A 27,517-nucleotide genomic window follows, 5' to 3' on the forward strand; every position below is an offset into this window, starting at 1 on the left:
ATCTTAATTAAACGCATTCTGTCACTCCTCTACCCATTGATCCAATCTGATCAAGATGCTGTTGTACTCTGAGGTAACCTTCTTCGCTGTTGACTACACCTCCAATTTTGGTCATCTGCAAACTTACTCACTATACCTATGTTCACATCCAAACCATTTATATAAATGACGAAAAGTAGTGGACCCAGCACCAATCCTTGTGGCACTCCACTGGTCACAGGCCTCCAGTCTGAAATACAACACTACACCACCACCCTCTGTCTAATACTATCGAGCCAGTTCTGGATCCAAATGGCTAGTTCTCCCCTGTATTCTGAGATGTAACCTTGCTAACCAGTGTCCCATGGGGAACCTTGTCAAAAGCCTTACTGAAGTCCATATCGATCATGTCCACCACTCTGCCCTGATCAATCCTCTTTGTTACTTCTTCATAAAACTCAAGTTTGTGAGACATGATTTCCCATGCACAAAGCCATGTTGACTATCCTAATCAGTACTTGTCTTTCCAAATATGTGTAAATCCTGTCCCTCCCAAAGGAGCATAAGGCTGCTGTTTCATTTAGAGAGATGACTGGTGGTGAGATTAACCTGACGGTCACAACATCACAGGCAAGGGTCAAAGCTGAGAAGGTAGGATCTTCAATAGTGACCACAGGCGTTCTTAGTGTTTCGCTGCACTGTGAACCAGCCATTTTGCCAACTGAGTTAGCCAACCCCACTGAGGAAGGACTGTACTGACAGAGGCACTCTTTCAGAATGAGGTATTAAACTGAATCTCCTCCTACAATTGCAGGTGAAAAATAAGAGATACTATTTTGGAGAAGATCATAAGAGTTACCCCAGTGTTCCGAGGAATAGTTATTCCTCAGTATAAATCAAGAAAAATCAGATTTTCTGGTCATTAGCAAATTGTTGTTTGTGGAATCTTACTGTGTGCTAATGGGTCTGCATTTCGCACATTACAGCATTTTAAAAATATTCGATTGACTGTACAGCACTAAGGAAGTACTGAGGTTGTGAAAGTCTTTCTTATTTTATCATCACATTCAGAACCACAGTTCCTCATCTTATTAAACGTCAGCAGTTTAATCTGATTGCAGCCTGAGTGAAAGTAATGATAGTCTTGTTAAGTTTCAATAAATAAGCCTGCCTCTAACATCTGCCCTGATGAATAGATAGGAAGCATATGTGGTTAGTGTGGTTAATGTCACAGTAAGAGCATCAGTGGTGAGATGTGTCATTGTTTCCCTTACTTCTGAAAACTTCTCCAGGGTGTAAAGTTTTTTTATTTAGAACCAACTTACAAGCCAAATGACAAAAATACTCAGTAAGTCAGTTGAACAGATTTGGAAGGTCTTTCCTCTGATTGATGGTCTTCCCTAATCTTATTCATCAACTTCACTAACACCTTCTGCCCTGACCTTAAGTTCACCTGGAAATCTCAGATACCTCCTTCCACTTCTGGACCTCTCCGTCTATACGTGGAACAGTCCATTTTCCGCAGTTGCACTGACATCGTTCCCCATCTTTTCCTCCACTACGTTAATGACAGTATTGGCACCACTGTGTGCTCCCATGAAGAGGTTGAACAGTTTATCAACTTCACTAAGACCTTCCATTCTGACCTTCAGTTCACCTGGAACATCTCAAATACCTCCTTCTCCTTCCTGGACCCCTCTGTCTCCATCTCTGGTGATTGACTCAACATGGACATCTATTTCAAACACACCGACTCCCCCAGCTACCTGGACTAAATCTCCTCAAACCTTCCCTCCTTTTTAAAAAACATGATCCCTTACTCCCAATTCCTCTGCCTCTACCATATCTGCTCCCAGGAGGAGCAGTTCCACTCCGGGACATCCCAGGTGGCCTCCTATTTCAACGACTGAAAATTCACCCCCCACCCACCAACATGGTCAACAATGCCCTCCAGTGCATTTCCTCACTTCCTGCACCTCTGACCTAGAACCCTGGTCCTCACCTTCCACCCCAACAATCTCTGACTACAGCACATTATCCTCCACCATTTCCGCCACCTATAATCAGACCCCACCACCAATGAGATATTTCCCTCCCCACCACTATCAGATACAATTCCCTCCATGACTCCTTCGTTACGTCCACTACCCCCACCAATTCACCTTCCACTCCCGGCACCTTCCCTTGTTACTGAAAGAGGTACAAAGTCTGTGCCCACACCTTCCCCACACCTCCATCCAAGGCCCCAAAGGATCTTTACATGTCTGGCAGATTTTCCTGGACAACCAAACACTACATCTAATGTGTCTGTTGCTCTTGATGTGCTCTCCTCTACATTGGGGAGGCAGGACGCCAACTTGCAGAATGTTTTTGGCACACATGCAGCAAACAACCCTACCTGCCCTGTGGCCGACCACGTCAACTCCTTTCCATTCTGCCAAGTACATGCAAGTCCTGGGCCTCCTCCACCGCCAAATCCAAGTCACCTCATCTTCCATCTGGGAATCCTCCAACCACATGGCATCAATATTGATTCACCAGTTTCCTTATCTCCCCTCCCCCACCTCATCCTAGATCCAACCCTCCAACTTGGCACTGCCCTCTTTAACTGTCCTACCTGTCCATCTTCCTTCTCACTTTTCCACTCCACCCTCCCCTCCGAACTATCATTATCAGCCCCCACCCCATTTGCATCTACCTATCGCCTTGCCCCATCGTCCACCCTCCTATTTATCTCTCAGCCCCCTTTCCAACCCCCACATCCCTGATGAAGGGCTTATGTCCAAAACGTCAACTCTCCTGCTCCTCAGATGCTGCCTGACCAGCTGTGCTTTTCCACCACCACATGTTTCAACTTTGATCTCCAGCATCTGCAGTCCTCACTTTCTCAGATACAATGCAATAAGAACATAAAGTGTTGGAGAAACTTGGCAGATCTGGCAGCATCTATTGGGAGAAGAACATAGTTAATGTTTTGAGTCCGGTTTGATTCTTCTCCAGCTGTAATGCATTTGTTTGCGATCCCCCTGAGCTTGGTAAGGTGGAAAAGAGGAATTTTTCTGCTCTTTTTCAGTGCCCATTAGTCCATACCACCAAGTGTGCAAATGTCTGTTTTGGCTGAAGATACTGATCCGATGTTCTAGTTTAAGAATTACTCCTATAATGAAGTTAAGGAGAGTAGCTGCCAAGGATAGATCTGTCATCTATAACAAAACAGAAATTGCTGGAAAAGGTCAACAGGTCTCGCAGCATCTTAGAGAGAAATCAGAGTTAACAGTTCAAGTCCAGTGTGCCTTCCTCAGTTCTAGACTGGATAATCAAAGTCATGGGATGGAGATGCAGGTCTTTGTACACCTGCCAGTGAAACTAATGTGTAACACATGGTTTGCGTAATTCTCCAAATTCTGTACCTCACCAGTTATCGCAGGAGGGATGCCCTTGCAGTGACATACAATCGCCAGGAGGAGCTACAATAATCCTAATGTCATTTTATACCTGTTCTAGTAGATGAACATTCAGTTATTTCTGTTGAGATGAACAAAGTCAGTGGCTTGATTCTGGGGTCATTCTGGTCAGTAAGGTTCAGTTCTGCACTATTGACCACTGAGTCACAAATGAAAAGCTACAAAAATTCGAGAGAGTCCTGAAACAATTTGTCTCCTAAAAGGAAAGATATCCATGTATGTACTCTTGTGTGCTTGACTGTATGCAATTATTTATCATTGATAAACTATTCTGCACACACCACAATGTGCTCCTTGAAACAAAAATTCAGCAAATGGATATGACTTTTAAAGTTCTACACTCAATAGAACAAATTTCTGAAATGAAACACCACAACAACAACAACTTGTACGTACATAGCACCTTAAGTGTAATGAAGTGTCCCACGCGCTTCGCATGTATATTGTGAAGCAACATTTGGCATTGAGTTACATAGATTCATATCAGGTCAGATAAAAGGGGCTAAGGGATGCTAGGAGTATTAAGAAGGGAATTGCAGCACTTAGGGCCCAAACAACTGAAGTCACAACCCCTAACTGTGGAGCAATTAAAATTGGCGATGCTCCAGAGGAGGAGAGGTATCACAGATAGTTGTGGGGCTGAGGAAGGTTACGGAACGAGGGAGGGGTCACGAGGCATTTGAAAACCAGGATGAGAAATTTTCAAGAGGTTTTGTTTGACCACAAGCCAGTACTGGTCAGCGAGCACAGTGAGTGAACAGGACTTAATACGAGTAAAGACATGGGTAGCAGAGTTATGGATAGTCTCAAGTTTACTGAGCACACAGCAATAGAACAATACAGGAAATTTCTTTTCCTTTGAAGTCTAAGTAGTAAAGATGGTCAAGCTGGAGCTGCTGGCTTTGTTTCTGCAAGCAGCTGCAATTGTCTCTTGGCTCCCCTCACTGTTTTGTTTCCATTTGCATGTCTCTATGTGATATAATTAGAATTCTGTGGGTTTGCCATTATCAGATGGATGTGCTGTGTGCCTTGAGTCGAGATTTCGAACCTGCAGTGCTTTATAATCAAAAGTTGGGCTTTTTCCAATCCCAATTTGAAGTAGCATTTCATTACAATTTTATGTAAGCGTTAATGGAATACTTTCCCTGAAAGCTGCACTCATAAAAGTCTGCATCAATTAAGCCTTGAATTTCAATTTGAGGTAAAGTAAAACTGACCTCAACAGCGTAACCATCCCCCATAGAATTGATGGCCATGCTGAGAGCAATTACAGTTTGCAAGAACTGGTATCTTAACAATGGGCAATCTAATTTCCAGTAAGTGCTATTTTTAAACAGCACTACTCAAAAATAATGCTGATTGGCTTCAATTCCATAGTTTACAAGAGACAAAGGGCATCTGCCTCTTTTAGTCAGCAACAAGTGCGCAAGGCAAGGGCAGGACTCCATGCAACAGCACAATGGTTCAACCCATGTTAATTGGTGTTTCCCCTGAACAACACTAAACTAATTAATACTCATTCCTTTTGTTTTTACTGCTTTTGCCCAAGGGCAGTGGGGGTTGGAGGGGGGCATTGATAGTTAATTGCATGTAAAAGGGGTGAAAGTACTGGCTAATTTTAATATTCGCCCCCCCCCCCCCCCCCCCCCCCCCACTACCCCATCACCCCTGTTTACCTCCACTCTCTTCTGGGCCCTGTCTCAGGTTGACATTCAGCTTCACATCTGCGATTGGCATTTTCCATATTTTGTTGATATCTGTCAATGTTCAAAATTCAGCCTCAAACTGTTCAGCCACAGGGAAGCTACCACTGCACTGAGCTCTATCCTCACCTGAATTTCCAGGAGAGGCATTGATGAACTTTACAGAAAGAAGTAATTTGACGCATTACCAGTTACCATTCTCTTAAGAATAATCTATCCATTTGTTACGAATTTTATGCTTTCCCTATGCTAGAGAATATTGCCTCCTTGCAAATCTGTACATCATTAAATACGTCATGCCAATGCTTTGTATTCCTTTACCTCCAATCTATTTGTTTATTCACAATCTTCTCTACCTCATCCACATTCCTTTCGGTTAGATGGTTATGAGTTCAAGTCCCATTCCAGAAGCACAAAAATCTTTGCTGCCTGTCCAATGTATTGAGGAAGCTCTGCACCGTTGGAGATGTGCTACCCTTAAAGTAATATATTTCACCTGACATTTATTTGGATATGTCTGAAAGTAAAAAGATTCCATGTCACCATTTGAAAGGAAAGGAATGTTATTTTGATGACCAATAGTTGTCCCTTGATTAACATTACAAATATGAGATTATCTGGATGTTATGATGACAGTCTGGCCTGTGCTGTGACTTTATTGGCACTGGTCACCAAATGGCAGCCCTTAGTTAGTGTCCTATGGTAGACGTAACCATGTCTACAGCAAACCAGAAGGCATATTGTTGCACTCTTGCCAAACAGTCAGATCATAATGCTTTTTTTTTGGGAGCTTGATGTGTTCAGATTGGCTATGTCTACACCTTTAGAGATGCTTCATTGGCTGTGAAATGCTTTGGGGAATCCTGATGTCAAGGAAGTCACTATATAAATGCAACTGTTTTGCATTATGCTTTTGTGGGTCAATATTGTGCTACCTATTTCTCTATTTTCAAATGGTCCTTCCCCACCTCCACCTATCACCTGGTTGTGTTAATATAAAGTACTACCTCCACTGTTCCCCTTAACTCTCTGTGCCATCTATGAGACATAGCACCATGTAAAAAAAAAATCACATTTCTACATCTTCAACTGTGATCAGAGCTCATTCTGGTGTCCAAATCAATGACAGTGATGGTCATGTAGTGATTTCATATTAGATAATAAGCCAGAGTTTAAGAGTTGAAATTCACCATTGAAAATTGTGAGATTATGTCCAATTGATTTAATAACATTTGGGCTAATTTCTATTCCTCCATGTCTAAGGCCAACTGTAATACCCCCACAGCTCATGATAAATGAACCCCTTACATAGTTTGAGCTGGAAGTGCTGCAGATGCTCAGCAGATCTGACATCATCTGTGGTGAGAAAACAGGCATACATTTCAAGTCTGCTGACCCACCTTCATTTTGTTAACTCTGTTTCCTCTCCATAGATGCTGCCAGACCTGCTGAGTATCTGCAGCAATTTCTGTTTTGGTTTGTTTCAGATCTGCAGCATCTGCAGTTCTGTTTTCTTTACATATTTTGAGCTGATCTCTGTATTTCTCAGTGCATTTGTCAACCAAGCTATATTTAGGTATCAAAAACATTCTTCCTTGTCACCTTTTTAATTCCTTTACAGCTTCCACTTGTTATACGTAATAATTTTATTATAGTTACTTAAAGATGTCATCAGGACTGATAGTTGTTAAAAATGTACATATTTGCCGCCTTGTGTGAGTGTTCTGAAGGACACCGCTATTACTGGACGAAAACAATATCTGTCAGGAGTTGGCAATTTTAGGAGAAGATTTATTTTTCTTTCCAGCTCTTAGGAGTCTTTCAGAGGCTTTTATATCAGGGTGATAATGTACAGCCATGGCATAGTCTTTGCCTATCTCTGTAGCCTCCGTCAGCCCTACAATTCCTAACAATCTTAGTGCTGCTCCATCTTTGGCCCCTTGTGGATCCTTCATCTACATCTTTACACCAATGGTGTCATGTCTTTACTTGCCTGGGCCCTAAACTTTCGAATTATCTTTCTAAACTTTTATGAATTTTTCTCCTTCTTCAATGCGCTCCTTAAAACTTTGCTAATTAACCAAGTTTGGTCAGCTGCCCTGATATCTCTCTTTATGATTGAGTGTCAAATTTTGTCTGAAGCACATGGTGTGGAAGCACTTTGGGATGTTTCTCTATGTCAAAAGTGCTGTATAACTGCAAGATGATGATGATGTTGCTAAAATGTTGTTCTTGAATCCCTGTGATGTGACCTCTAATCCAGTTCTAACAAATAATAACCAAGGCTTGAAAATACATAAATCTGAATGATCTCAAACAGCTTCTTTGTGAGTTCAGCACCACCTATCATTTCAGACTAATTGATAGCTGGGAGACACTACAATGGCATGGTAATGTAAAGTCTAACACTGCTACAGCTTACATTAGAGTTAAAGCTGATTGTTAGAGAAGTCTGGTCCTTCACTCTGATCCATAGAGATGTCCATTCATCAGTATTTGCACCCAAATATTATAAGTTACACAGAAATGTAACTCTTGTAAAAAGGAAACAGTCAATTTCATCAATTTTCTCATGAGTAACATCATTGTTTAATGACATTCAATGCTTCTAACAACATAATGTTTTGTGATTTCCTTCTTCTAGTTGGTGAAACTGTGCAGTGGGATGATTGAAGCAGGGAGAGCATATACCACGGCCAATAAACATTTTGTCAATGGGATCCGAGACCTCTCTCAACAATGCAGGAAAGATGAAATGATATCGGTAAGATAGAAGTTATTTTACAAATTCTGTCATATTTCCTCCTTTAACTGGGAAAGTAGAATGGAAAAGCTTCTGTGATGTCCATAGATCCATCTGAAGCTACTTAATTCTGGGATGACAGGAGTTAGTTCTGCCTGGATTAGGACTTACTTCTGATATCAGCTCTGCAAAGGGAATTACTTGGAAAAGTTCTACGTAAATGGTACATCTCTGTTGTAAAACCATTCATCAGCGCAAACATGTGAGAAACGTACAGTATAAGTGAACAAAGCCAGTTTCTCTTCATCCACACTTTCCAAGTTTGTTCTTTTAGAATTAGATTAGATTTCTTAGTGTGGAAACTGGCCCTTTGGCCCAACAAGTCCACACTGACCGCTAAAGCGCAACTCACCCAGACCCGTTCCCCTACATTAACCCCTTCACCTAACACTACGAGCAATTTAGCATGGCCAATTCACCTAACCTCCACATTTTTGGACTGTGGGAGAAAACTGAAGCAACCGGAGAAAACCCACGCAGACACAAGGAGAATGTGCAAACTCCACACAGTCAGTCGCCTGAGATGGGAATTGAACCCAGGTCCCTGGCACTGTGAGGCAGCAGTGCTAACCACTGTGCCACTGTGCCACCCACAATGTGGTACTGTTCTGCCTGATAGAAGTCTTCAGCACTCATTAACATTTCCCAATTGAAACCACTCTGAGTACAAATTTAACAAGTGTCTGCTAGTTTTCTAATAGTACCCATTTATATGAAGAAATCTAGGCATATGTCAGCCCAATGGCCACCATTGCGACATAATTTATAAATCATACACGATTTGCAGAGTCTTCTTTGCAATCTGGAACTGGTCATTTCTGAGTTTCATATTGTTCTTGTCTCTCACTGACATCTTAGCTTCCCTAACCAGAGTTCATGTTATTAAGGTTCCCTCATTGTCTCAATATGTTAACAAGGCTAACGATCCTGCTATCACAGGTAGGCACCTCCTAGCAATATTCTCGATGTGGTACTGTTCATGAGACAGAATAACAGGGAACGTCTATTTGTCAGCTTCTTCCAGGTCTTTTTTTCTTAATTCACTTGTGGGACATAGGTGTCATTGGCAGGGCCAGCATTTCTTTCCCATCTCTAGCTGTCCTTGAGAAGGTGGTAGTGAGCTGCCTTCCTGAGCCATTGCAATCCATGTGCTGTGGGATGACACTCAATGCCCTTTGGGAGGGAATTCCAGGATTTTGACCCAGCAACACTGAAGGAACGGCCATATATTTCTAAGTCAGGATGGTGAGTGGATTGGACAGGAACTTGCAAGTGCTGGTGTTCCCAAATATCTGTTGTCCTTGTCCCTCTAGATGGAAGTGATCATGTATGAGGAAGGTGCTGTCTAGGGATCTTTGCAGTGAATCCTTCAGATAGTACACACTGTGGCTACTGAACATCAGTGATGGGGAAGTGGATGTTTGTTGATATGGTGCCCATCGACTGGGCTGCTTTGTCCTGGATGGTGTCAAGACTGAGTGTGGTTGGAGTTGCGCTCATCCAGGTAAGTGGAGAATATTCCATCACACTTATGACTTGTGCCTTGCAGCTGGTGGACAGGTTTTGGGGAGTCAGGAGGTGAGTTACACCCTGCATATTCCTAGCCTCTGAACTACTCTTGTAGCCACTGTGTTTATGTGGTGAGTCAAGTTCATCAGTTTCTGGTCAGTGCTAACCTCCAGGATGATGACAGTGACGATTTGGTGATGGCAACACTGTTGGATGTCTAGGACCACGTTAGATTGTCTTTTATTGGAGATAGTCATCTGTGTGATATGAATGTTACTTGCTGCTTGTCAACCCAAGCCGGGATATTGTCCAGATCTTGTTATGTTTGAACATGGACTGTTCTGTATCTGAGCAGTTGTGAATAGTACTGAACATTGTACAATCAATCATCAACAAAAATACTCAATTCTGACCTTATGATGGAGGGAAATTCATTGATGAATGGCTAAGACACTACCCTGAGGAACTCTTGCAGAGATGTCCTGGAACTGAGATGACTGACCTCCAACAATGACAACCATCCTCCTATGTGGCATGTATGACTCCAACTAATGGAGAGTTTGCCCCCTGATACCCATTAATTCCACTTTTGTTAAGGCTCCTTGATACCACACTGGGTCGTGCAGCCTTGATGCAAAGGGCTGTCACTCTCACCTCATCTCTGGAATTCAGCTCTTTTGTCTGCATTTGTCTCTGTAATGAGATTAGGAACTGAGTAGCCTTGGCAGAACCTAAGGTTATTGTTATCAAGCAGCACCTGCTCAGCAAGGTTGATGACTCCTTCCATCACTTTACTGACGATTGAGAGTAGACTGATGGGATGCTAATTGGTTGGATTGGATTTGTGCTTTTTTCTGTGTACAGGACATACCTGGGCAATTTTCCACATTGTTGGACAGATGCTAGGGTTGCAGCTGTACTGGAACAGCTTGACTAAAGCAGCAGATTCTGGAGTACAAGTCTTCAGTACTATTGCTGGAATGTTGTCAGGGCCCATTGCTTTTGCACTATACGGTGACTCTTGTTTCTTGATACCATGTGGAATGAATCAAATTGGCTGAAGACTGGTATATGTAATGCTGGAGACCGTTGGAGGAGGCCGTGACTCTTCTGGTTGAAGATTGCCTTGAATACTTCATCCTTATCTTTCGCACTGATGTGTTGGGTTTTTCTATCATTGAAGATGGGGATATTTGTGGAACCTCTTCCTCCACTGAATTGTTCAATTTTGCACCTCAAGGGTCTTATTTTCACAGGAGCCATGTTCCCAGAAAATTATGGTGAAGGTTAGCTTAGAATTGTAGAAGCAGGCCATCTGGCCCATCGAGTCCACACCAACCCTCCAAAGAGTAGCATTCCACCCGGATTCAGCTCCCTGTAACCTTGCATTTTCCATGGCTAATCACCTTGCTTGCATATTCCTGTACATGATGGCCAATCCACCTAACCCGCACATCTTTGGATTGTGGGAGGCAACTGGAGCAAACCCACACAGACATGGGGAAAATGTGCAAACTCCACATAGACAATCTCCCGAGGCAAGAATTGAACCGGGGTCCCTAGCGCTGTGAGGTAGCAGTGCTAACCATTGATCCATTCTGCTGCAGCATAAGGGGAGTAACCCACAGACCAGTAATCTAACTTGCCAATTAGGCCAATTGAAAAATCCTCCATATCTGAAGTGTCCAGCTGAACATATGGTCAAATCTGCAGCTATTTTCAAAGACTCATTTTTTTTGCTTGCGTTTTAATGAAAATCTTTTGGTTTCCCCCACTCCTAACCATCAGTTACACATGTGACAGTGATTTCAATGTAGTCTACAAGACAGCTAGTTGCAGTAAAGTGGTTGGGATTTGTTCTCATGTTTCCTGATATCATGCAGTCAGTCAGTATGATTACTGCCTTTCATGGCTCCCATCTATCGCTTCCTGTGTTACAGTAGCAAGAGATCAAAAGAGAGAGAAAGCAATCTTCAAAGCATCCCAACAGAAGGACTGAACGACAGATTTTTGATGTTTTAAATTGTAATGCTCAAACCCAAAATCAAGATAAATCAAACTTACATTAACAGATAAATAGTATTTCAATAGAAGCAATGAATTTTGCCTCAGTCGATAGTTTCTCAGCATCAACTCCCAGCAGATCAAAAGCTGCAAGTGCAGTCACAAACTCCTTTCAACGCTGCCTCTTGTACAACAGGTTTCTCATTTCTCTCACTCATCGGATTTGGCCCTTGAATCACTTTCACTGGTAGCTTTATTCTGCCTGAGTACCCTAGATGAGGTTAACACCAACGAGGCACAGTCCTACTGAAACTTCCTACTGAAGTTACATTCGCCACACAGCTAATGACACAGCTTGCCAGGTTTCCTTTCCAACCGACCAATTAAAACACTTTGTTTTATAATCTGGTCACCTCTGGCACAAATATCCAGTTCTTTAGCTTGTCTAAGCTATCCATGCCACTTTTAGATTTCCATTTGTTTTAGCTAGTTTGCACATTGCTTCACCAAGATTCTTGAGATCCGTGCCCCCTCTGATCTCTCCTGCTAAAGAACTAATGCAGCAAGATTCTGTGTGTTTTCTGCAGTACAGCATGCAGAAACTGCAGTCCTAATTTGCTTCCATTTGTCTTTTGTTGGGTGATCTCTCCATAGTAACCCGAATAACCTGGTAGTTTCTTGGAAATATCCTCAAAGAAATTGGGTTGATTTTCTGTGTGAGATGTGGGCTGGTTTGAGAAAAAGCTTGGAAATAAATTTTTTGAAGTTGCACAGGTTTAACCCTCCAAAATGCAAAATAATAATGAAGCAGCATGACAAACATCTTGGCTAGCTGCTCTGATATTGAGGTCTCAATCAAAACTTATTGGGAATTGCTACCAGAAGGATGGTGGAAAGTGATGTTGATGAAGTGTGCTATGGACTCAGTTTACATCTAAAGTTATGATTTCAGAGAAGGTTCTGGTCATTTTCACTTGGAAATCACATCTCTTTTTTTTATTTCAGGAATGCCTCCAGAAGTTTGGAGAGAGCTTACAAGAAATGATCAACTACCACATGGTAAGTCATCAGTTTCTGTCATTTTGTATTCCTCTACATTTACAAATAACAGGAATTAAATCCAAAGGGTGCTGCAAAATCAAGTGACAGAAAATCATACTTCATTTTGGAGACAGACAGTGATCCCATTGTACGTTAAGTGAGCTGCTCCTGGTGTGAGTGAGTCACTCTCCATTATCCCATGTGGTAAAAACATGCTGAATTCTGGCATGTACATTTTCCCCATGGTGAGCAGACTTTCTTCATCAGTCCTTGACAATGCCAATCTATTCTATTTTGTTTATATGGCGTGCATACAAACATATTAAACGCATTATCACATAGATTGTATTGAATATTTGTCACTGGAACATTTGGTGCAGCTGGTCCCATTTTCAAACAATTGTCACTAGTTGAAATCATTAAAAAAGTATGGGATGTGCTCTCAAAGGAAGGATTGCATTTGCTCACTCTTTAAACACTGAACGTGCTGGAGATTTGGAGACTAGCACAGGCTGAGAACATATGTCACCATTAGTATCTGATCCAAAAATCATTGGGGCAGAATGGTTATAATTAAAAACGTGATCGCGATCCCAATATCCTCTTCATTTCAACTGGACCGGAGCAAAGATAGCATGCTAATCCAATAAACTGACCCAACCTGTGAGAAGTGGTAGCATTGTGGTAATGTCTCTGGACAGTAATTCAGAACTAAGGTTCTGAAGATATGTTCAAAGAGCACTGAGGTAGCCAGGAGAACATATATTCAGTTTCATCTAAAATTATAGTCAATGGAATGGTGAGCACTGGTTGTTAAAAGAACTCATCTGATTCACTAAAATTTGTCAGGGAAGGAAATCTGCCTTTCATACCCAGTCTGGTCTCTGTGTGTCTCTATATCTGTAGCTTTGTGGCTAAAATGTAACTGTCCTGTGAGGAGTAAAAAGCAAGTACAAGATTGTATCAAATGGCTACCTTAGGTATTGGGGTTCACATGATTTAAGGAGGAGCTTATTAGAAATGGATGCCAGTGATAGTTAAATCCTATGAACAAAAAAAAAATTACAGCCAGACCAAAACACCAAAGGCTATGGGTTCCTCAAATCCTTTCTCCAACTCCTGGCCATGGAGCATTGGCCTGGATTATGAGTGTACCAGCCCTGATGTTTGGCTTGAGCCATGACCTCCTGACTTGAAGCAAACATTCCGTCACTCAAAGAAGTGGTGGCTCACTGGTGAGGTTGCTCACAGCAAATTGAAAAATGCACCACAATATAAGGAGAGGAACAGGATGCTGTTTAATACAGTATATTATTCGGTCTCTAATGTGGAACCAAGTTTAGGTGAAGCATGTTATTAAAGCCTCAAGTTCTAACTCATGTAAATAAGATCATTTGGAGGTCGATGAAGTGGGATTTGCCTATAGGTTGGAAGGTGTATGTGCAGGAAAAACTTGTCTCCTTTTTAATACATTTTTTTTAAAGGTTGTTTTTGTTTGTAAACACACTGTTATGCCTGAAATGTTTTGTGACGTAGATTGCTGGTGTGCATGACAGCCCAACATTTTAACACTAAATTGGCAGCTTCTGTTGACCACATATTTCTACTAATTTGTCTCGCCTTGGAGGCTGCCCAGACGTTGTACGCAGAGGGAAAAAACGCACCAAGTTTTGTCTGCAGATTTTGTGTGATTTGTTAGTAAATCCCAGATGGCAGCTTCTCAGAGGGCAGTACTCCTGCTTCAAGAACCATTTGGTCAGTGGTAGAAAGGATGGTGACAGTGTTTTTATTCACATCACATTTGCAGTTCTGACAGCGTCGTCGAGAGTGTGAATAGCGTGGGCTCCTGACATAGAATCCTGACATAAGCATGGGTACAAAACCCACAATACTGAGTAGCGTGGATAGAGGGATCACAGAATACATGTCCACTAGTAAGACAGGCTAGAACCTGAGGGCACAACTAGCAGAGTGAAGGGTTGGCCTTTAGAACCGAGATGAGGAGGAACTTCTTCAGCCAGAGGGTGGTGAATCTGTGGAACCCGTTGCCACAGAGGGCTGTGGAGGCCAACTCTTTAAGTGTATTTTTTAGATTAAATTAGATTACCTCCAGTGTGGATACAGTCCACACTGACCCTCTGAAGAGTAACCCACCCAGTCCCAGTTCCTTCTGGCTAATGCACCTAACACTATGGACAATTTCCCATGACCAATTCACCTGACCTGCATATCTCTGGACCTGTGGGAGGAAACCGAAGCACCCAGAGGAAACCCATGCATACACGGGGAGAATGTACAACTCCACACAGACTGTCACCCAAGGCTGGAATCAAACCTGGGACCCTGGTGCTGTGAGGCAGCAGTGCTAACCACCATGCCGCTCACTAAGACAGAGAAAGGTTCTTGATTGGTAAAGGGACCAAGTGTTACAGGGAGAATGGGCTTGATAAATATATCAGCTATGATCGAATGGCATATGTTACAACACGGGGTAAACTCTCCTGCTTACTGTAAACCAGCAACACAGAAAAGATTTATCCTGTGCAGTAATCTATGAAAGTTCGAGAGGCCAAGCACTATTTAAAGTAAAAATTAACATCTTTATTTCTTAAAGTATAACAGAGAATAATTAACTAACATCTACTTACAAGTCTTTCCTCTAACCTAACTTTTACCTTGCCCTTCTACAATACTAATCCAATAAAACTCCCAAGTAATTTACGAAGCAAAACTTCTTATGTCAAAACAAGGCAGCTTTTAGTTTTCTCTGACTTCCTGTCTTATCTTCTTCTTGGGTATTCTGCTTCACCGGTTACTGATTGATAAAGGTACCTTTTAAGAGAGCTATTTTTCAGGCAGTCTTTACATGCTGGTAGCTTGGCAGCTCTCCTCTGAACTGTTCAATTTTCCCTAGTCTTATACTTCCAAAGCATCAGATCGTGATAGTCAATATACTAAATTCAAACTTGATTGGAATTTGGTATTTTTTGGGGTATAATTCAAACTGATTGGCGTAATTTGAATCTGTTTTGTTGCTTGCAGGCAACCAGCTACCCTAGCTACATCAGTAGCTGGAGCACATGTTACACTGTTTCTTATTGAGAACACTTTGTGCTGTTACTGCTAGCTTTTAAATCTCTTAAAGATACAGTACACCCACATCTTAATAACACAGAGCACACTCGATGGGTCAAATGGTCTAATTCTGCTTCTTTTATGAATTGATGAGAGCGAAGTTGTAAATGTCTTGAACTGAAAACAGGAAAAGACCTTCATCTAAGTTACACCTTTCACAACTACAGATACCTTACAACCGATAGAATGCTTGTCTTTTCTGAAGTATAGTCACTGTTGTAACAGAGGGCAAATGGCACACAATAAACCTCCACAAACAGGAATGTAATGATCACCAGACAAGTTTCTTAGTGATGTTGGCTGAGGAATAGATATTGTACACGATAGTAAGAAGAATTCTGCAGCTCTTCCTTGAAATGGTACCCACCAGAATCTTTTTAGTTCATCTAAGGGGGTCATTGTGGTCTGAATGTAACATTTCATTCAAAAGGCCACACTTCTGACAGAACAGCACCAACTCGGTACTGCACTGGAAGAATCAGCACACACCATACACGCAAATAGGTTTGAGTCCTACAACCTTCTACTAATAGGTGCCAATCATAGCAACTGAACCACCACTGGAGAAAAGTTTGCAGCTTTAAAAAGCTGAGAGGAATCTTTGGAAATGGAACAAATTGGTGCAATTGTGTCTCCAGAAGTTCCTCAGTTTCCCACTGGACCTATGTTGAATGAGAATGTTTGACCCCAGTTTCCAAAGCATAACAGTTGATTAGAACAGGAAACCTGATTCCCGTAAACAAAAAGATGCAATGACTCAGTTTCTTCCTATCCATGAGGATGTTATCTCATTGTGGTTTGAAAGCATTAAAATTAACTGACCAGTGTTTGCTGAATTAATTTTAGCAACATTGAACGTTGTGTTTTCGTGGGATAAAGGATATTTGCTTTCTGTTTAAATAAGTCAAAGCCAGGGTCAAATACGACCTGCCAGATTGCAGTACTTGCTTCCTGTGCACACACGCAAAGCATCATGAGTCGAGTGAAGCATTGGAGAAATGTTCTTGGATATTCACTGATGCAGAAATTAATGCTTCAAGAAAGGAGACACTTGGCCCTAAATATATAAAACTTAAACTTTTTTTTTATGTACTCTTATCTACCACTTCAGACATTCACTTCAGGTAACCCTGGTGCAGAGTGACAGCAGTGTGTACTACTGACTAGATGCAGCACAGCTATTCACTGAGACTTCTGTACCAGAGCATTCCAAACCTGTGACCTTTACCACATAGAAGAACAAGAGTGGAAAATGCATGGGAACACCACCTCCTCCACCTCCAAGTTCTCCTCCAAGCCACACCTCACCCTGACTTGGAATTAAATTCTAGTTCCTTCACTGTCCTTGAATAAAAACCCTGGAATTCCCTCCGTGACAGCACAGTGGATGTGCCTACATCACATGAAGGAAAAAACTTGATGTTTTTACAAGCTCTAGCCTGCAGTATCAGCTCCTTGTGGATGTCTGGGGACCATCCTGCTGACCAGCAATTGGAGTGAGCATCAAACCAGACCTTTACACAGAACAGACACAGCCAGTCATGGCCTCTGTCACTCTCTCAGCCAGGGAAACCATTTCTTAATGTGGTGAGCAACGTTTTGAAAGGCAAGTGACTTATAAAACAAAACTTGCATTTTTATAGCACCTTTAAAGAAATACAGCCAATCCTGCAAAGTAGGAAACACAGCGTCCAACTGTGCCAAGCAAATAGGTGATCATGACCAGATTATGTGGGCATCAAAAAAACTACTCTGCTGTACATGGTCTTTTATGCTCACCACAGAGAACAAGTGGAACTGAAGTTTCGCGTCACATCTGAAAGGCAATATGCTGTACAGTACAGCTGTCCCTATTTGCTGCACTGAAGTATCAGCCCCCATTTCGTGCTCAAGTACCTGATGTGGGACTGAAACCAAGCTTTTCATGGAGATGAGAGTGATCCACAGCTCAAACTGTCATTAGGTCAGTTGGTCAATGTCATTGAAGAGAATTTCTCATAAAGAGATGTGTGCACAATAAAGTGATCAAATAGCATTGTACTGTGTCTGCACAGCTTTTAAACGAGGCTGGGGTCAGTGTTTTTTTTATCTTGTAGGGCATTCATTGAAAATAGCTACTTGTTAAAACAGCACTTATTATAGGAACAGAATTAGACAGAAAGAAACATCTTGAAGTCATTTGATGTAAGTAAATATTTCCAGTGGCATTGCTTCAGGTAGGTTCTCAGGAAATGGTCACTCTCAGAGGGTCCGTTAAAAGAGTACCACTTAATGTAGTTGGAATGATGGCAAATGATACTGAAACACTGGAGAATTTGTTGAAATTCTGGCAGCAGCACTGCACATGGAGAGTGCCTGAATAGTTTCTTTTCTGCTGCTCTCTGCAGACACTTGGAAACTTGTTTGGAAGCCTTGTGATTTGCCCCATTTCTGCGTCAAAATAAATTTGGATGTTCGTAGCAATAATTTTCTTTATTGTTGTGTTTTGATCGGCAGAGCTGTTGTGTGATGCATTCATTGCCAGAGCCTTCTGTGAGCGTTTAGGCCACTTGTCAGTGATGCTGTTTATTTAACCCTTCGAGCCACAGCACTGACCTCCAGCCACCCACCTTCTGAAAGGCTAATTTGCACAATGGTTACAGCATAGTAGGGGGCTATTCATCATGTCCTTGAGAGTTACTTACCTAGTCTTACACCCCTGTCTCTCCTGCAAATTGGTTCGCTTTAGATAATTAGCCAAGTTCCTTTTAAAAGCCACAGTTGAATCTGTCTCCATTACATTCTCAGGCAATTCATTCTACACTGTTACCATTTGTTGCGTAAGAATGTTATTCTCAGATTCCCATTGCTTATTTGGCCAGTCACCTTTGGTTCTTGATCCCTACAGTAATAGCATAAGGTTCTCCGTTTCTGCTCTTTCCAGATCCCTTATGATTTTCGAAAACCCGATCAAATTTCTTCTCAACTTTCTCCTCTGTAAAATAGGAAATTACAGCTTTGCCATTCTATGCCCTTAACAGAAGCCTCTCATTTCAGGAGCATCTATAATTGGAAGCCATCTATTTCCCTGTTCCAAAGCTTGAATGGCATTGGACTTGGAGTTGAAAATGTGCAACACAGACCTTACATCCAGTCCACTTCTGTTACATTTTGGAGGATTTTGGAGTTAAAGTGAGCCTAATGGCAGTAGGTGTCACTCGATAATGATCTGAAGTGGGAGGATGTTGGAAGTCTGTGGCTGAGCCAGCTAACACAGTAAGTGCCAGGCTTCCAACTGGGACATTCCCGTTGGTTTGGACTAAGTTTCACTTCAGGCAGCACAATCAATGATGGAATCATTTGAGGAATATTTTTAAAGTAGATTCTTGGAATATTACATTGCTATACAAGGTCAACATTTATCGGTCATCCCTAGTTGCTCTTGGGAAGGTGATGGTGAGCTTGCTCCTTTGATTTCTCAAGATTCCAGGTGCTGAAGGTACACATAGTGACAATAAACAGGGAGGTCCAGGATTTTGACTCAATGACAAAGCAGAAGTGGCAGTTTATTTCCAAGTTGAAAAGTGTGCAACTTGTCAGGGAGCTTGAAGGTGGTGATGTTCCCGTGCTCCTGCTGTGCTTGTCCTGTTGAATGCTTCATGTCAACTTGTAGATTTGATTGCCTCCTGTGTGTATGTATATGTCTATCTACACAGTAAGGCATCTAACATCAAGCCTCAAGCATCACATTTGCAAGTATGGCACGTTGTATTACCTCTCTAACAATCTCCAAAATATTGTAGGAAGAGAAAGATTGATTTGATTTTGCTTTGTTTCTCCAGAGAAACTTATCCTTTGGTAATCCTCAGCTTATGTCTAATAGGAATTAGAATATAATCAACCCCGACACTGACAATTTTCAGCAGTTAGGCTTTGAGTTCATAAAGCAGCAAAGCATCACCTTAGCAGTAGGATAGTATTGGATGATAAATAACAAGCATTTTGGATTCAAGTGATGCCACAGATGTCTAAGCTAATCTTTTTTCTGATAGGGCTTTTGTGTTTATAGTTAACTTTACTCAACATAAAACAAAGGTGCAGTGCCATAAGTCAAAGGATGAGCCACTGTTCATAGAATCATAGAATCCCTACAGTGTGGAAGTAGATCCATCAGCCCATTGGATGACCCTTCAAAGAGCATACCACCCAGACATACCCAACGACTCTATTCCTGTAACCTTGCATTTCCCATGGGAAATCCACCCAACCTATATATCCTTGAACACTATAGGTAATTTAGCCTGGCCAATCCACCCAACCTACATATCCTTGGACACTATAGGTAATTTAGCCTGGCCAATCCACCCAACCCACATATCTTTGAGCTGTGCAGAAAACCGTCTCACCCAGAGGAAATCCATGCAGACGTGGGGGGAGCATGCAAACTCCACACAGAGAATCATCTGAGAGTGGAATTAAATCCTGGGCCCCTGCCGCTGTGCTAACCACTGAGCCACCATGCTGTCTAGTGTTGACCTTCATTGCTGTGTGGGAAGTGCTGAAAATTCTTTTTTTGAGGACTTGGCAAAATGATTCATGACAGAGAGGAGGTGTTGCAAGTTCTTGGAAAGCAGTACAACAGATGGTTCAGGTTTGTCTGAATCAATGAGTTTGAGATCCTGACTCAGCTGCCCACAGTGACTAGGGCCCAGTCAGATTTCAGTGGAGTCACGGTGAACTTACCATCCCTGCCAATTTCAGCCAGGAAGTAGGTAGACCTCTCCACCACTCCAGTAAAAGCTGCCAAATTACTCCATCTTGCACATCTACTGCTCGCATCTCTATGTAAGGGAAAATGTGCTTGTATTTCAGGCAATGAAGGCTAACTTTATTGGCCTATGGGATGAAGAAGTTGTCATATAATGACAGGCTGAATAAATTGGATCTCTGCTCTCTAGTATTTGGAAGAATGAGAGGTGATCTGCTTGAAACACAGAAGAAGGAGCTGTCAAGCTAGGTATTGAGACACTCTCCCTATTAGTAAGGGTGTAAAGAGGCTGTCAAGAGGAGTATGCTGGAAGTCAGGCCTAGTAGTCCTTGAGCCACAACAGAAGTGTAAATGTCTTACTGAATCACTCTAAAATGATCAGCTTGTTTCTCTTTATCACTGTTAACTAGAATAAAAGAGATTTTCACCAGGCTTCTCGCTAAACTGAAAAATTTTATTTAGACAAACTTTTTCTTCATACAAAGGTTAAACATTTTCAACTTTGGTATCCATGGGGATGGCCTCAACTGGGACCTTGAGTTCATGTCATGCTACAGGTGACCCCATTGCACTTATACACACATACAGACGCATGCACACACTCCTACACACACACTCATGCAGACCCTCTCTCATGTGCTCACACATACACTCCCACACGCATCCTCTCACAGACTTGTACCCCTTTACACTTACGTTCACACACATACACTCACTCTCTCCGCAGACACACTCACACACACATTTCCACCCCCCCCCCCCCCTCGCGTGGAGTTTGCACATTCTCCCCTTGACTGCGTGGGTTTCCTCCGGGTGCTCCGGTTTCCTCCCACAGTCCAATGGTGTGCAGGTTAGGTGAATTTGCCATGTTAAATTGCCCGTAGTGTTAGGTGAAGGAGTAAATGAATGGGTTTGGGTGGGTTGCTCTTCAGAGGGTCAGTGTGGACATGTTGGGCCAAAGGGCCTGTTTCCACACTGTAAGTAATCTAATTGTGGAGTGAATTTGTACTTGCAGAGTTACATTTTATTTTGCTCATACACTGCATTAGTCCATGTAAGATTCTGTGAATCTGTTTTTTAGATTAGAATCAGCCTGACCGTTGTGGCACAGTCTCACACAGGGCACCTCACACCTTCAATGCATTATCTGGGCTGACATGACACCAATTGTTAAAGTTCACTTGAGAATGTAACTTTTTTTTTAAAAGTTTTGCGATTTACATATGACAGAACTGAAACCAACATGGTCATTCTAAAAGATGAGAAACTTGACAAACAATCCAAGTCTTCAAGATATAATTTCAGTTACATCACACTGTAAACTTATGCTGTAAATTCTGTGTTTTACAATCTTATTCCCACAGCCACCTGATAAAGGAGCAGTGCTCCAAAAGCTAGTGCTTCCACATAAACCTGTTGGACTATAACCTGGTGTTGTGTGATTTTCAACATAATGCCAATTATCAACTGAGCAAATTAAAATACACCTGAAAACAAAAAAAATGTTGAAAATCACGGCAGGTCAGGCAGCATTCTTGGAAAGAGAGCAAGCTAACATTTTGCATCTAGATGACTTCTTCAAAGTAGCTCACCAGCACTGATGAAAAGTTATCTAGACTTGAAAAGTTAGCTTGATCTCTCTCCTTGGATGCTGCCTGACTAGCTGTAATTTCCAGCATTTGATTGCTTTCAGTACAGATTCCAGCATCTGCAATAATGTGCTCCTGAATTAAAATACAACCCCCCTTAATCCCTAATGTACATGCATTCACACACAGACAGGACAAAGGCATACATGATGCAGCCATGCAGAGCAATTATCAGTGGGAAAGTAGGGAAAGCCCCATGAACCAAGAGCTCAAACTATAAAAGTGGATTGAGTGCATTTCTCACAGCTCCTTTAGTTTCTTGTGAATGGACTCATATTCCTGTTGGTTACAAAATGATGAGAAATTTTCAGACCAGATTTTAGATTCAGTTGGAAATAGCTAGGGGTCATGACATTTGAAATTTTAGCAGATTTTTTTTCCTAAAATCCTTCACTGAGAGAGATGGATAGACAGCACTTCTTTCAACTCTATACTCTGACTGTTACAGACTGAGACATTCTACACACTTCAGCCACTGCCCACAGCCCCTGGGTGTGTAGGAAAAGAAAAGCACCCATTACCTCAGTCGAGAGGTTATTGATAGGCAAACAGCAGCCCAGATCCTTTAGGGTTTCCAAGGTCTGTCTGTTCAAGTATTAAAGCAAGAAAACTTCACCCTTATATCTACCATAAAAATAATTTTATTTTGTAAAGAGTAAATAGAAGATGATAATCTTTAATTTTTGATTTTGCAGTTTCAAACAAGCACCTGATAAATCCTTTTCATCCCAGTAATGTCCAACTGGCCATTTTTCAGTTCTCACAATCCATAAATACAGGTTTGGTAGTTCAGTTTGCAAAGTGATGCCAACAATATGGGTTCAATCCCTGCACTGATTGAAATTACCATTAAAGGTGCCTCCTTCTCAACCCCTCTCCCCTCCTGAGGTATAGTGACTCTCAGGTTAAACCACCCCAGTCATCTCTCTCTCTCTCTCTCTCTCTCTCTCTCTCTCATGAGAGAGCACCCCTTTGTTCTAGTAGGACAATGGTGCCTTGACCTTTTTAATTCATGAACGTATCCATTCCCAGAAAGGGAATCTGAAGATACAGGGCCAATCGTTTAGATCTAAGATGAGGAAAAATTACTTCACTCAAAGATTTGAGATTCTGGAATTTTCTAACTCCGGAGAATTTGGATAGACAGTTTTTTTGACCTCCTGAGAAATCAAGGGAAACACAGAATTGTTGGAAACATGTTCCTATTTATTTTCAGAGCTAAAGGCCAACTAGAACCTTGAATAAAATGTTTGTTCATTGGCGTCCATTCCCTTTATTCTGCATGGGAAAGCCTTCCCAAGTTCCCTGGAAAGCATGTACTGTATTATCCTATTTTTATGTCCTTAACTCTAAGTCACTGCCTTGGACTTGATCAAGATATTTAGCCTAACCCACACTGGGGAAATATGATTCCAGGTGTGAAATCTTGACATTTACATTCCTTCGCCGTCATTCAGTAATCCTTTCTCTTCCATCTGATGTTTTTAAAGCTAATGGACTAAAGTGTTCAAAGAATCTTTGTAAAAAGCATCATTTATTGTAATACCCATGTTTGTTTCCTCCTGAGCTGTTGCAGTGTCTTTTGGAATGGTGTTTAATCCCCGGGGTCTCCAGAGCAACCGTCTTGCTCAGCAGTAAAGGGTCTGGGGAGACATGATTGTTCATTCATCATTCATTCCAATTTGTGGCAAGGCCTTTGTGTTTTGTCAGCTGGAGGTGTGCCATGTTTTGCTCAGATTGAGCCCAAAAGGAAACAGGTCTTGATGCTTGATTTTCATCCAACTTTCCAATAAAAGTACCGCTCAGTGCATTCCAAGATCTTGAGCAACTCTTTGCTACAGTTTGTCTTGTTTGTGGCATTTCTCTTTCATCTAGTTCCTTGGACTTGATCAAGATATTTAGCCTAACCCACACTGGGAAATATGATTCCAGGTGTGAAATCTTGACATTTACATTCCTTCGCCGTCATTCAGTAATCCTTTCTCTTCCATCTGATGTTTTTAAAACTAATGGACTAAAGTGTTCAAAGAATCTTTGTAAAAAGCATCATTTATTGTAATACCCATGTTTGTTTCCTCCTGGGCTGTTGCCGTGTCTTTGGGAATGGTGTCTAGTTCTTCTGGTAGAAGTGGTGTTTGCTACGTGACCTAAGGTTCCTAATGTTCTGGGATCCTCGCATTTGTACCAAACTACTGAACCCCAGAAATATGAGAACAGCACACACGGAACAGCACACACGGAACTGCACACACGGAACTGCACCAGGGCAATTCCCCTTTTCAAAGGGAAGGTCAGAAACAACAAAAATACAAAAATTATTGTGCCTGCCTGGACATGAGTAAAAGTACCCCTTAATATTGTGTACCATTTAGCTGGGGGCACTCGTACAACCTTGCTGATTATGCCGACTGCTAGTATTGTGAAACTCAGCAGCCTTGGCTAGAAGGCTGGTTTGTGATGCAGAGTAACATCAACAGAGTGTGTTCAATTCCTGCACCAGCTGATGTTGCCACCTTCTCATCCTTGCCCTGTCCTGAGGTGTGGTGACCTTCAGGTTAAACTCACCACTAGTCATGTCTCTCTAAGGAGAGGGTAACCCTATGGTCTCTTTTTTTTTAAGCTGTATTACATATCATAACATCTGTGAACAATTCCAATTGCCATGTATTTTGCCACACACAGGTGTCAATTAAATTCTGTTGTACATTTCACTGTCTGTGTTTCTTTTGTCTGCACTCATGGGATGTGGGCATCACTGTCTGAGTGAGAATTTATTGACCATCCCCAATTAATCTAAAGCTAAGTGGCTTGCAGTTAAGAGTCAATAAAATTGCTGTAGGTATGGAGGCACGTGTCGGCCAGATCAGTAAAGGATGACAGATCTCCTTCCCTAAAGAGACTACAGTGGACCAGGTGAATATCTACAACAATGGATTATTGTTGCCACTAGACTAGCTTTTTAATTCCAGATTTTTATTGGGCCTGATTTTCACCATCCACCACCTACGTCATCAGAGAGTGAGGTTTTTGGAGTACTCACTCATTGACATTCCTACTACAATCGCCTCCCCTTCATATGATGGGCGGAAATTGCCAAATATAAACTTCAGTATCAGATAGTATGAGGATATTGTTAAATAGGTTAACCAGTTAGAACTAGAAACCTCGAAAAGGAAAACCTCAAGTCAAGGACTGTGGTCATGAAATAGAGGAATGTGCTGGTTTGATAACACTTTCAGAGAACCAACAGAGCCAGAATGGGCTGATTGGCCACTTCCTGGACTGTTTACTTTTAAATGACGCTGGCTTAAAAGTCCTGGAACTCCCTCCCTGACAGCACTGTGGGTGCACCTACACCAAGTGGACTGCAGTGGTTCAAGAAGGTAGCTCACCACCATCATCTCAAGGGCTTCTGGGAATGGCCAAACCAGTGATGCCCACATCCACAGCCCATGAATGATTTCCTATTTTTAAATGAATCCAGAACAAATAGAACAGACAGAGCTAAATCAAAAATTTGTACAAAACAACTGCTTCCTGTTAGTAGATAAATAATGGTGTAAAGGGATAGGAGAGAGATTGATACAGAAATAGTTATTGCTGTTTCATTACAGCAAAAGGACTGAGGATTTTATTTCTGAGTTTGTGAATAGTGCTGAATGAACAGAATGATAAAGCAGAAAACCTTGTACGTGTCAGGAAAGAATCAGAGCTGCTGGTTGCGAGTCAAACATCTGGTCAAAATGTTGCCCTGATGAGTAATGTCGCTGCATCTACCACAAGTGATGAAAGTGGGAAATTTGGGAAAGTATCGGTTACTCAGGAATCCACAGTGGAATTGGGGGAAGTATGTTTTAAAAAAGGAAAACATTCCTGGCATTCTGAGCTGAACTTCCAAACTGCTGGTGACCATGTATAGTTAGTTACGTTGCACATAAAGCAGCATTTACACAAGGTCAGCCATCCTGAGATGTTGTCAAAGAAACGCATTCCTGGGGCACCGGTGGTGTCAGTCAATGTTCAGAGGTTACCATCAGGCTGCTTTTGGGCTGTTCCAGGAAATGTTTTAAAGAGCAGAGGTATTTGCAGCTTGGAGGTTCTGGTGCAGTTGGACAGTTGGAAGGTCCAATGGCTTTATTCTCTAGTTATGGGCCTATTCGGATAGCCAAAGAGTTCCTTCATCTGATGACAATGTAAAGGCGTATTAGGTGATTCTTAGTTCCTCAATTGTAGTGGAATTGCTTATTTACATAAATGAATTCCTAACTGGTATTATAGGAAGGATATTTTGTTTGCGATGGGCACTTTTCCACCACTGACAGGAACATCCCATTGCCTCTATAAGAGAAGGTTTGCCAAAATTAAGGTCCCAACAGGCACTAAAGTGACCGGTGCCAAGTCTTCCCTGGATTATAGACTTAGAAGCAAAAATGCCACCCATGAGAGTTGCCAACCAATCAAAAGGTGCCAATTCTCCACTGCCCACAGCATCATTGGGAGTTGTGGTAACTGTTGGCAGTGCATCCCACCAAAGGCCCAGGATTGAGGAGCAATCCCAGGCTAAAGGGGAGTGAAGGTGGGGATGAGGGGAATGGGGCCCAGTTTACCCACATGGTGACTCTCCCAAACTCTGGCTGAATACCAGCAACTAGGTGAAAGTGAGGACTGCAGATGCTGGAGATCAGAATAGAGAGTGTGGCGCTGGAAAAGCACAGCAGGTCAGGCAGCATCCGAGGAGCTGACCATAAACCCTTCCCGATGGAGGGCTTATGCCCAAAATGATGATTCTCCTGCTCCTCAGATGCTGCCAGACCAGCTGTGCTTTTCCATCACCACACTCTCGACACTGAATACCAGCAACAGCAGGATGAAGCCTTTAAGTGGTCATTAATTGTGCATTTTAATCGCTTAATTGTTTTCTGGGTTGAAAGATCATTAAGGAGCCTTCCCCACCCTGAATTAATCAGGTGTAGGCAAAAGGCCTCAGGTCACCGATCAACACTTTCACGAATCCAGTTTGAAACACTCCACACCCAAACCCACCTTCAGGATGGGAGCATTAAATTCCACCCGCAATATCCCTTCATTTACATTAGAGTGATCTAATTTGCTGTTAGACTTCCTCAATTACAGTGCACCACTTTTTATTTAATGCCATTACCATTATAAAGCTCCCTCACTCTCAACATGTTATTACCATTTAGCCTGGTCTCCTCATTTAGATAAACAACATTGCTTCATTTAAATCCAACGCCTTGAGATTTATGTTCCTCCTTACCCATATCTGCTTACATCATGCATATATAGATGTGGCAGTCAAAAGGTCCCCAAAACATCGTGAGATGAATGACCATGTGTGGCTAAGGGGTGAGATATTGTGAGAATTCCAGGGTTTACTTTGAATCATTCCAGGGTACCTTTTCCAGCTAACTAAATCTTCAAATAAAAAAAAAGCAGACTTGCATTTGTACAGGAAATTCAAG

The 27,517-nt window shown here is 42.0% G+C and overlaps 1 protein-coding gene across 1 annotated transcript in view; it reads left to right on the forward strand.

Annotated features, from left to right (window-relative positions):
• acap3b (ArfGAP with coiled-coil, ankyrin repeat and PH domains 3b) overlaps nucleotides 1–27,517 on the forward strand; it is a 302,002-nt gene that overhangs the window by 166,475 nt on the left and 108,010 nt on the right. Inside the window, exons 3-4 of the mRNA XM_060852259.1 lie at nucleotides 7,791–7,910; nucleotides 12,468–12,521. Coding sequence (XP_060708242.1) covers nucleotides 7,791–7,910; nucleotides 12,468–12,521 — 174 coding nt within the window. The remainder of the gene's footprint in view (nucleotides 1–7,790; nucleotides 7,911–12,467; nucleotides 12,522–27,517) is intronic.

This window comes from Hemiscyllium ocellatum, chromosome 37 (assembly GCF_020745735.1).
Source record: "Hemiscyllium ocellatum isolate sHemOce1 chromosome 37, sHemOce1.pat.X.cur, whole genome shotgun sequence".
Taxonomy (NCBI): Eukaryota; Metazoa; Chordata; class Chondrichthyes; order Orectolobiformes; family Hemiscylliidae; genus Hemiscyllium; species Hemiscyllium ocellatum.